The 12119-nt window shown below is 38.2% G+C and overlaps 1 protein-coding gene across 2 annotated transcripts in view; it reads left to right on the top strand.

The window, feature by feature from the left end:
- Window positions 1-12119, top strand: part of DGKI (diacylglycerol kinase iota) — a 219170-nt gene that overhangs the window by 107490 nt on the left and 99561 nt on the right. For both annotated transcript variants that reach the window (XM_071727048.1, XM_071727056.1), the window contains exons 9-12: window positions 5955-6029; window positions 7114-7209; window positions 8974-9056; window positions 10405-10465. In XM_071727048.1, the coding sequence (XP_071583149.1) occupies window positions 5955-6029; window positions 7114-7209; window positions 8974-9056; window positions 10405-10465 (315 nt within the window). The remainder of the gene's footprint in view (window positions 1-5954; window positions 6030-7113; window positions 7210-8973; window positions 9057-10404; window positions 10466-12119) is intronic.

Raw genomic sequence — 12119 nt, 5'->3', positions numbered from 1 at the left:
TCTCTTTTCACTGCTGGTTGAACTGAAAGAAACTTTTAAAAAAGATTTATTTAGTTTGTTTGTTTGTTTGTTTGTCTGCTTGTTTCTGTTATTTTGTTTGTTTGAGGTTTTTTTGGTGTTTTTGGTTTCAGTTGTTTTGTTTGTTTTCCCAAAGTAAATTATGTCTGGAACATCAAAACTTCCTATGCTGGTTTTCTTGTAATTTTTGTCCATTGACAGAAACACTCTTTTCCTCCAGCAGTGATGTGCTGTTCTCACATTAGTGTACCCAGCCTTGTGAAGTGAACAAGGGCTTTCTGGCTTGGTTGAATACAAGTAGAGTTCAAACTGCAAGAGAGGAACTATGACACAAGTAGTTCCATGGAACTGGAAAAAAGTCTGAATTGGGACATTAGTCAGTTTTTAGTTACACTTTGGGGATATGGCTGTCATTTTTTTGTGTGAGTAGCCTGTCTAACAAGCTGGATATTAAAGCTGATGGGTGGGGGAAAGCATATAGTAATCAAAAAATGGACTGAAGAGATAAGTGTTTCTCCTTGAGATCCAGAATAGCAGGATCCCTAGCCAAATACCCTCTGAGAAAAAAGTTTCTTTGCCATTTGTATTCTTCCCCCATACTATTCTTTCACAGTTAGTTTTAATCCAGCCTCCCCCCAGAGTAATATTGTTCCTCTCATATTAAAGAGTCCTTGACAAGGACTTAATCTTGTTGGGTATTTTTTAGCATCTGTGTGGTATTTGGCACAAAAAATGAGGCTGGCTCCTTTTCTGTGTCCAGAGACAGCATGGCCCATTAGTCTTAAGCCTTTTGGTCCTGAGGCTTCAGAGCAAACTGCCTGTAAGCTCTGCTTTGGGCATTAGACACAGAATTGGAATTTAAAGTGGTTTGTGGACTGGAGATGGATCTGTGAGGCAGAGATCCTTGCTCTGGGAACCACTGGGAAGAACTTGCTAAGTGCTGCAGCCCAGATGTGCAAACAGGGTTCTTCTTGTACCCAGACCATTTATCACACACCAAAACAAACTCAGCCAAAACCCCTTTCATATGTTTTGAAGTGTATTTGCATACTAAAGAACCCAAATTTATTGAATTTGTTATATCATTTTATGGCTTAGCAAAACCTCTTTTGGTGAGCTGTCAAGACACTTCTGTCACTGTTCTCTTAATCAAAATTAGGAAAATAATCTTAAAACAAAAACACTGAGGTTAATAAAAAGAAAACATATTTATAGATATATTTATGTTTGACCTTACTAAAAGAAGCCTTTCTTTGATCTATTAAATTCTAATTTAATTTAATTTTTAGTTTACAGTAGATCTACATTTGTGACTTTCTTTCTACTTGGCCTTTAGTAAAAGCAGGGTATCTTCCTTGTAACGTTTTTTGAGATTTTTTCCTTTTTTTTGCTAGTTTTTCTTTAAATTAATTTTTTTTTAAAGTTCCAATAAATTTTTATCTGATTCAATTAATTATGATTCATAGGAAAAATGCTTTTACATAGAGGGTTAAATTTTTTGCAGTTTAAGGAAATGTTATCTTTGTGATCCTGAGATGTGTGGAGAGGAAGTATTTCAACCCAATGTTCTCTCTCTAACATGTCTTGAGTCCCTGAAATTTGAGGTCAGCAGCATGCAAACACTTTGAATAAATGGAGCAATAGATAGATCAAAATGATATTTTGCACAGACATTGCAACTTCTTAACGGTATCCATTATATTGTTAGTTCTGGTGACTACATCCCTATTGCTGTGGAAAATACTTTCTCTTGGATGTGTTTTCAGTTTTTTGGCAGAAGTCTTGTTTTGTAATTTATTATTTTGTTAAGGGAAGACTTTTTTTTACCCTCCTGTTGTTTCTGGCCAGCTCTACTTTTGCGTATTATGACCCTCTTCACCCAATATGCATGTTTGTAAACACTACCAAATATTGACTGCATTCAATCCACAGGATGCAAATGAAATATTCAGAAATTTTTGTTAATTCAGATAGTAAATAAATGTGTAGCCAGCAGTCTGTTTTTCACATATACCACAATCAGAATGAACTTGGCTAGAAGCCTTTTTGCTATTAATTATTTCCTCAGCTCTAATTAACTACTCACATTGGTCACAGGCAACTCCTGGAGTGAATTCCTTACTCATATGAAATTTATTTTAGTGGTGCCTTCATCCTGTTTGCTGGTTGTTTCTTTTAAACAAATAAGATGGCACTTTGTAGCAAAATCTTACCTGATTTTTAATTTTTATTGCTACAAAGATGGTTTTCCATGCTTAGTTTGTACAACATGGGTCACAATCTTTCAAATACTGGGCAAATATAAGGACAACACTCCCTCTCTGATTACTACAATATTGTGTTAATGAAGTGTTTTTGTGTAACTGGCTGAAGTCAAATCTCCACTGACATCCTGTGCTCTAAATGGGGAGCAAATTTCTTGCAAGATGAAGAATATTCAGAATGGTTCAAGTAGCTTTGGGGTTAGTGGTAACCCTGTATGTAATGACCCATTTACATGAACTGACAAATCCTGGTACCTATTCCATGTTGTTTTTAATGTGGTCCACATCTGTAGCTTTACTGGATTCCAGTGTTTTTGAACTGTTTTAGCAGCACTGTGATATCAGCTCTGATGTTCTGAGGTTCAAATCAATTCCATCTCCTTGTTTGTGGAAGCAGCTCACCCCTGCTGACTGGTGGTATTTTGTTATAGGTGATTGATAGCCCAAGTGGTGTTAGTACTGGGAATGGGCTTGCTGTATGTATGCTGTGGATAATAGAGAGGATCTGGCTGATTCAGTCTGTCTTCTGTTTGGGAAGGCAAAGGCAATAAATGTAAATTCCAGTTTTGTTTGTTTGGTTCTTTTTTTTTTTTTTTTTTTTTTTTTTTTTTTTTTTTTTTGTTCCAGGTGAGTAAACGTGATGTTTTATTCTTCTGTTCCTTTGAGGACCTTCAAAAAGTGCTACTGTGTATTTATACTTCTGGTTTTATTTCTTTATTTTCTCAGCTGCTGAGTGCATCTGGCTTGTCTGATTGTGTTTTTTGATCAACTAGAGTGTGGTCAAGATTGGTCTTCCCAGAGGCTGTTTGCTATATAATTTGAAGCCCAGCATGCAAACAGCCTTTGAAAATGAAGGCTGAAATGTAACTGAAAAGGTTGAGAAGGTTCATTGGATTTACTTCAGATAGTCTGTGACCCTCATACCACCCAACACTATATAAAAAGGACTCTAATTTGTCTGGCTAAGCTTGCTTAGAACTCCAGTGACAATGCAGTAACATTAAAAATCTCTTTTTAAGATGGACAAACTGACATCCACAAAGGAGAGTTTTCCTCTCTAGAGGTAAATTAGGATTTGTATCTGATACCCGTTTAAAGGTATGCTTTGCTCTCAGGTACTTCACTGAATAACAATACACATTTATAAAATACTCATGACCTGGTTACGTGGACAAGGTAGTATTCATCCACTTCTTCAGTTCAATGTGCAGACTGATGATTACTGTTGGCTGTTGCTCTGCATGTTTGTACAGAGAATCTACGTATGTTTAAAAAGCTTTTTTGCCTTTCATCTGCTATGGACATGCAGTTGCAATCATTCTAGCAAAGCTTTAGGTTCCCTTAACACTATAGGTGTTGGCATGTTTTAAAAAAGTGAAATAATACAATAATGACAAGGCATATTTTATTGTTATTTTCATTTATGTCACAGAAAAATGTTATAATGAAGGGAGGCTTAGACTGAAACTGGTTTTCTAGTATTGTTGTGTGCCTATTCCCACCCCAGCCATAAGCAAGAAAAGAATTATGTTGTAATGGGATTTAGTGACAACTACGTTTACATGGGTTTAGTTTCATGCATTGTGGAGGTAAAAAAACAAGTACAGTTCCAGAGATAAGTTTAAGTACTTGCCTACTATAATACCTAACTTAAGATGCAAACTACAATTTGCCAGTGGTATTCACTGAACTTTACCAAGAGGGTAAGTATTTTGAATTTTACACCTGAAGAGACTGAAGCACAGGAAAAGTTTGATATAACCCTGACCTTTCAGGAGCTCCCTGGGAAGACTGTAAATAGACTAGATCTCCTCTCTCTGTCACATGTTTTGGACCACTCCAGGCAGAATCCTTCAGCAGAGAACAGCTGAGAAAGTAGGCTAAGGTCCTTGTAGGACACAGCTTTGACTATTATGTCCTGTACCTTTACATAGACATAGAGACTTTTGTCTGCAGTCAGTCTGAGTACTGAGGTAGGGCAACGAAAAACCCCACAGATGAGACCTCCCGTGTGCAGTCAGTGCAGTCTTTGTGTTTCATCATGCTTTTGAGATCTCTTTGTAACAGAACAGGGAAGAATAAAAACACTTTTTTTTTTTTAATTTTTTTTTTTTTTTAGCTGGTCTTTTAAAATACTGTCTAAAAGGACAGGCGTCCTCTTACTGCTCCACAGAGCTGTCTTGTCTTAAGTATTTTTACTAAGCAACAAGGCATGGTGATATTCTAGTCCACAAAAAATGTTCAGAGGTGACAAAAAGCTTGGGTTCTTGTACACAAGGATTCTCTTGAGCTGGATGAAAAAAGACAGTGTCTTTATGTCTTCAGTTTGATAGCTGTTAGTTTTTCTTAACTTTTCAGAGATGTGGAAACATTAACTTCCATATCTGGTGCATCCTGCTGAAGTCTTGAAATTCTGGAAGTGGTTGTTAGGTATTAAAAAAGGATCTAGTAGTTATTTTTGTTATGTTTGTTAGCAAGCACGTTTAAGGGTAGATGTCACTGCCTACAGATTTAATGATCTCTGGTCATTGACTCTTTTCATTAGTCACACACTTTTGAACAAGGTTGGGAAAGAAATTAACTTTTGGATGAGCGTAGGGGATCTTGCTTCTCTTAAAACCAGAAAAAACCCAATAAACTTTCTTCTAATTTTCCGTGTTATTTTATTTCCTAGTGACAGCTAGACTAGAAGTTGAAATACTGCAAAAATAATGACAGTATTTCCTATAGCAAAATATTTCAACATTTTGAGAGGGTTTACATTTCCTGTAGATATGACTTCAGCTAGTAAATCAAAATAGTTAAAAATAAAATAAAATTCTCCTTTTTGCAATGATCTTATCACACTAGAACACTTTTTGGTTCAGTATCACTGAGAAGGCTATTGCCAGCCTGCAGAATATCCTTGATACAAGTTCTGTTTTAATAGGTTCTACAAATACAAGCAGGTTTATTAGATTTTTTTCTCTGTAGTTAAGTGATACTTGTTTAAAAAAAAAAATGAGCAAAACCTCCACAAACACCCGTCCTCACCCAAATCCCTAAATGTTAACAATTCAGTTTGTTCCGTAGCAGATGATTACACAAGTTTTTTGATAGACTGGGACTGACTCCACAGTGCCAGCATCATACACCATGGTGGCTTACCTTACGTTGAGTCATAATGGTTGCCAGAGCTAAAACTTGTTGTTTTCTTTCCTAAAAAAAAAAAACAAAACCAAAAAAACATGAAAAATATCTCATTTATCATGTTTTTTTATTACATCTTTATGCAGGTGGTCTCCATACCAGGAGACGAGCCTGATTGGGCAGGAGACTGGAGCCCCGAAGGGGAAACGGGCGTCTCCTACCCCTATTGGGAGGGTTGGCAGGTACAACATGTGGTGTTATGTGAGTCTATGGGAGCATCTGATCTTTTTTTCCCCCTCACAGCGTGGGAAAGTTTCCAGTTCCAAAGCACCAGTCTGGTCTCCGTCTGTGGCTTTCTCCATAAACGGTGGTGTGGAAGTGTAAAGCATGCAGCGCATGTGATTTAAATCTCGAGCATGTGCCAGATACTCTTATCATTCTCCAAATGGACATGCATGGAAGAGCTTCGTAAAGGGGCTCTGTCTGGGCCTGACTTCTAAATTTTGTTTTGCTTTTCATGTATTCTTTTTTCTTTTAATGTAGAACTCATTAAAGACTTCAACTCGGCGAAAGAAGAGAACGTCTTTTAAAAGAAAAGCCAGCAAAAGAGGCAATGAAGTAGGTATTCCAGTGCTTTGGAAATCAGACTCCTTTTGTTTAAATGTCTAAATGCAGACTTTAAAGTTGTTTGTTTCTTTTTTTTTTTTTTTTTTTTTACTACAGTGCTCCCCCATTCTTTTTTTCCACCAGAAAATTCCAAACCTTTGTTTTTTTTGTGAGATCAGTTTAGCTAAGACTTGTATGAGAAGTTCTCTTAACTGAGTTGGGTTTTTCAAGAAACTGGGGTTGTGAAATCCTGTATGAGCACACAGGTGCAAGGGTCTAGTCCAGTTTAAAGGGTGTCTCCCTCAGGATGTCGCACATTGGAAATATCCTGTTCATGTGAAAATTGACATTGGTCCACAGAGAGAGAGAAAATCGATAAATTATCCGATATTTTAACATTTAGCTTACAGAGACCTTGTTTCCAGGCCCTGCTTAGTGGTTTAGTTTTATGGACAGTGGTAGAGGAAAAGTCACTTGTGCACAGCCAGAGCTCTCTGGTTAAGGTCCTCACTTGGGTGATAGGAGAACTGGTTACCAGAAACTTAAATCTGTGTCTGCCACAGCCCAGGTGCAGTGCCTTCACAAGTAGGATCTGATGTCCTGTATGGGTAGGGAGGCAAATAGCATCCTTGTTGATATGTTGTGTTTGATGTGACACTTGTTTAAAGGTGGAAGAATTCAAGAGCAGATCATCTTGGCAAAAGTACTTACACATCTTTTCTGTTAGATGGAAATGACAAAATAAGTAGTTTATCTAATTGTATTTTCCTTTGGGAAAACGTTTATAGTAGAAATAGCATTTTATCTGGCACACTGTTAATGCTGTGTAAATAATTGGGAATTTTTTGGGAAATAAAATTGAGTAAAATTTTGTAATAGTTTTGTGCTTGGTCAGAAGTAATTTTTTCCCCCCCTCTTCTTACACGGTTGTCTCAGATGAATAAATTAGTCTCAGCTGAGCACCCCATTAAAATCTCTGTACTGTTTCCAGTACCTGAGATAGTTTTGTCAGAACTAGTTTGTGTCTCCTAAACGTGTTATGCCAGAGAAACATACAGAGTTTGTGCTAAGGCTGTTCCTTCCTTCTGTTTCTCAGGATAACAAAGGTCGACCATTTGTGATAAAGCCTATCTCTTCTCCACTCATGAAGCCACTGCTTGTTTTTGTCAATCCCAAAAGTGGAGGGAATCAGGTAAGAAGGTCATCTGTATCCAGGTGACAAACTTTTAGTTTAAGGGCAGTATTTCTGCAAATGAGGATGATTTTTGGTGAGTCAGACAGGAAGAACACGGTGCAACTGAACTGTGGTCCTTAGCAGAGGTCCTTGCTGTTGACCACCCTTTCCACTCCAGTGGAATTGGATGGGTGGAATGGGTACTTGAGTATTCAAGAAGTTTTATTCTTATATTTACATTCTTGAAAGGAATCTAAATGGAAGTGTAGTTTGAAGATTTTTGGAAGACTTTTGTCTTCCCAATAAAAATTTAATTTGCTAAGGAGGTCTTAAGCATTTATCGAAAAACTGATTTAATTTTACTATGAAAGCCTAGTGAAATTAGTGAATTACACATTCATATGGCATTAAAAAATCATTACTGGTCTTGTACTGTAACACACAGAACAAGCTTTCAGTGACTAATAAGTTCTGCAGATTAGTTCTGCCACTTTTTTGAATATCAAATTTGAGTGCCTTTTGATAAACAAGACTGCCTAGTTGGGAACAAAAGATTGGTGTAAGATATAATAGGCCTATAGTGAATGAAGAACAGTGTAGCTGCTTCTCAGTTTCTCCTCTGTTAGAAGAATTAGAGGGGATATAAAATTAAACTAGCACTCTGATTCAAAACAAATTAAAAAGTAGGTCCTTCTCAAAATGCATAACTCACCTGCAAAACTCATTGCCATAGGATGTTGGAAATCCTAAATATTTATGTGGGCTGAAGGAAAGATTTGGGAGAGGAAACCAGGAAGCTTCTTGTAGTCCAGGACTTTGCTTTGGCTGAAGTGTCCTATGGACTACAAATGGCTGAGGTTGGGAAAATACCTACAGCAAACATCACATTTATTGTCTCTCTTCTTGTACCTCTTCCTAGGCACTTAAACTACTATTCTTGGTTCTACACTTGGGGGGAGGTATCAGACAGAAGAGCCATCCCTCAGAAAGGAGAGCTCTTGAAAATTCCTGACTTGCACCCTGTAGGCTCTATCTGAAATGTATTCTTGAATTACCTAGAGCTATAAGCTGGCCCCATGGGGTGCTAGGCTTCTTCTGCTAATAAGAGATTCTGCCACTTCATATCTAGTCAGAACATGAAGAAAGGAGTTTGAGTTTCTGGAATCTGAACCCAAGAGTCTGAGAAAGCAAAACCTATATCTTTAGGTGATAAGCTGGCCATCCTACACTGAGAGCAGGAGCAATGAGGCAGCTGTAGCCTGGAGTCCTTGACTCCTGCTTATTAGATGTTAGAGGGATACACTTCTGAGTGTTTGTGGTAGTGATGTTGGATGCCAAAGCATTGTTATTGCTTGGATGTTGTGCTAGACACTGTTCAATGTGACGGTGATGATACCCACAAGTTTGTTCAACTTAGTTTCCATTATGGGTGGTTGAGGGTGATCTGGGATAACAGAGACTTCTTGTTGCAGATGGTGAGAATTAGGAGAACAGGTTTCTGTGGGAGTTGGACCTTTGGTCTTACCCTGAATGCCTGTTGCTCTGAGTCACTGATGATTTTTGTTGTTAAATTTAGTCTGTATGTACACATATGCACTCTGCCCAGATTGGTGGGTCATTTGCTGTGCCACTTTTTAATCTGTCTTTTTGTTGGTTTGTGTTTGCTTTACAAAGCACAGAAGAAAGAAAAGCAGTCCAAATATAGTAAATATTGAACACTTATTTTTAATAATCAGAAAGTTGTTAATAATTTCCCTTCCTTTGCTTTATCTCTTTTCCCAGGGTACCAAGGTTCTCCAAATGTTTATGTGGTATTTGAACCCACGCCAGGTCTTTGATCTCTCTCAGGAAGGGCCAAGAGATGCGTAAGTTCTTGAACCTTCAGTGCTGCAAACCATCATTCTTTTCTTATCAGAAAAGCAGTCAAAGATCTAGCTTGGATAGATTTGTGGTCTGTGTATTAGTTTTGGTAGTCCAGGTGAAGAGAAGAACAGATCAGGAGCTTCCTCTGTGTCAGACAGGCAGTTCCAGATGTCTCTCAGACAGACCTGTTGCAGATCCCACAGTGGCTGAGCATTGCAATGGGGTGAAGCTGCTGCCCAGTCTCCATGCATGACAGCAGCACTCAAATACCTCTGTTTGCTGAGTAACCAGGTTGTCTTCTCTGGTAATACTTGTGAGTCTCTTCCAGGGAATTGAGAGCCTGTCTTTAAAGAGATGATTCTCACTGCTAAAAGTTGAGAGACCATCTCTCTATGGTATTTGAGATAGCGATACTTACTTCAGTCACCCATCTGTTCAGCTCAACTTTCACAAGCTAGACAGCACAAAAAAATTGTAATTGTGTAAAATCAAATATTTACCTGTTTAAGAACAATCCAAGTATTTGCTATTCATACTTCAAGAGCACCCAAGTCAGTTTTCCTGCTGAAAACACTTCCACTGATATTCCAGTTGTCATGTGTAGTACAGCTATATATGTACAGTTTTCAGAGCTGTGTAATGGAGCTAAAGGAGGATTAGGTCCTCTGGTCACTCAGCTCTCTACATGTGAATGTACATCCTCTCTTTCACACAACTGAAGGAACAAGTTTTGTTTTTTTTTTTCTTTTATTGGCTCTTCCGCTGGTGTCTTAGATCAGCTATCCAGAGAAAGAGCCCTGTTAGATGTCATTGCATTCTATGGTGTTAAAGGAGTACCAGCTGAAAGAGTTGTCATCTTCTACATGACTCAGAAGTGAAGAACATCAAATTTTGTTTTAAAAACATGACTGTTTATATTTGTTTGCTTTAAAGACTTCTGTCATCTGGAGAGGGACCATGAGAATCTTGCCTTTCAGATTTAGCACAGTAACATTCAAAACTGATCAAATACTTCTCAGGAGGTACTTCTTAACCATGGAAAAAGGAACCATCCTAGTGGCTTTGTGTGTGTATGAAGATATGACTTGATCCACAGGGATCAGGGTGGATAGGGGCTGATACAGCCTATGGCTGTCAGGGCTGATTTATGGCCTCTGGACTGCCAAGGCTTTTGGTGACACAGATTTATTTATTTTTTTTTTCCTCCACCCACACCATTTGTAATAATTATTCAAAAATGCAGTAAACAGAGGTTAAACTGACACTCAGGAAAATGCATAAGAAGTGTCTTCATCACAGTTCTGACTTTTTTTCCACTGCTTTTTTTTTCTTTTTTCCTCCTCTGACCAGGCTGGAGCTGTACAGAAAAGTGCCAAACCTGCGGATCCTGGCCTGTGGTGGGGATGGGACGGTAAGTGTTCCGTGCCTGGTAACCCTATGGTCATTGCCAAGAGATTAAATTTCTTGCAGTTTTGGGTTTCCCACCTCAAGATGCCTGCAGAGACAGATAGCATAGCTTACACTTGTGAAATATACTTTTAAACATTTTTCTGTGTGGTCTGGCTTGCCTAGTGACGGGGCCAGATTGTAATGTCCAGGGTCCTGTTTGCTTTATGCATAAACATTTGGTACAGCTTCAAAAAATAAAGACTAGTTTTGCTCTCCTCCTCTCACTTGAGTGTCTAGTGGGTTAAGTCAGTGCATGGGGGCCATTACATCTTAATTTCTTCTCCTTCCTGCTATCATCTCCATGATGCTTGAATACAGTCATATAAAGTATCCCCTGGGCCTAAAGAAAGTGGGTTTCCTCACTTTTTTCACAAAACATCTGTAAAGAAAGTTATTGTATTCACCATAATACTAGGCTGGGATCTAGCAGATGCAGGGTCAGTATTTTGATTTGCTACTAAATTTGTGCATTCTCAGATAAATAATAAGGGTTAGATTTTTAAAGGATTTAAGTATCTTCCGTTGGACATAGGCTTTGTGGCTCAGGTCCTGGAGGCCAAAAGTGTTAATGTGGGCATTACAAAAGCTTTACTCTTTCTAGTATTTAGGAACATTGTCATTTTTCAGTCTGTGACAGGGAGTTCTTAGATATAGTTGAAAAACTGACCTTTGATCTCTATGAAGATCAGTTGCCCCAAAATTGGTAACAGTTGCAACCAGAACTATGTTAAGGACAATGCATTGCTGGTTGCAAGGTGTGATGGCTGATCAGGATAGACATATGTAGATATTTTGGGCATGGGGAGGCATTTTTGTCGAAGCAAGACACAACCCATCTCTGCTTTAATATCTGGGGGAGATTTTTGTTCAGCTTTGGTTGGGTTCTTTTAAGATTCCAGTTGTAGAGTTTATAAATATCAGTGCTTTCTCTGAGTGTGAAGAAAAGACTGATTTCACTACTGTCTTGCTGGTACCTGGGACAATGAGGTGCTACTGAATTGTGAATGATCCTTAAGAAACCTGCAAGGCATTGCTTTACCAAGAGACATAGCTGCAAAAAAGAGTTTCAGTCTGTTTCTGAACGTCTTTGCAGCTGCTGGCCGAGGAAGCCGGTGCTCTAATGGGGAAAAAAAAAAAAATCTTCATCCTGAAGATATTAAAAGAGAAATGAATGTAACTACATTAAAGTCTGACAATCTTTAATTTTGCCTTTGCTGAGCAGTGCAAGCGACAGGTGGCAGCACCTTCTCATTAGTATGAGCAGTATTCTGCTGTTACCTTTGCTGCTGCTCAGTTTGAAGCAAATTAGTATCTAGTTATTCCCAAAGCCATTCCATCTAGAAATGAAAAATCTGGCTCAAATGGACCTAGTGAATATTCAATGAGACCAGATGTTACCTTGCCTTATTGAGGGGAATCAGAACTGACTGTAACTTTCCCATCATTGCTGCTTGCTGTTTCTTTGCAGGGCATAAGTGGAAAGCTTTGCTTTCAAAGCAGTCAGGAGCTTTCTTTTAACAGGGAAATTATTGTCTTTGTCATCCTTATTGTAAAACTAATGTGCAAGGTTAAGAATTGACCTCAAGTGAAATAGAAATGATGTTGTACTTATAAGT

This window comes from Heliangelus exortis, chromosome 1 (genome assembly GCF_036169615.1).
Source record: "Heliangelus exortis chromosome 1, bHelExo1.hap1, whole genome shotgun sequence".
Classification (NCBI taxonomy): domain Eukaryota; kingdom Metazoa; phylum Chordata; class Aves; order Apodiformes; family Trochilidae; genus Heliangelus; species Heliangelus exortis.
This window is presented reverse-complemented; position numbering and strand designations above follow the sequence as displayed.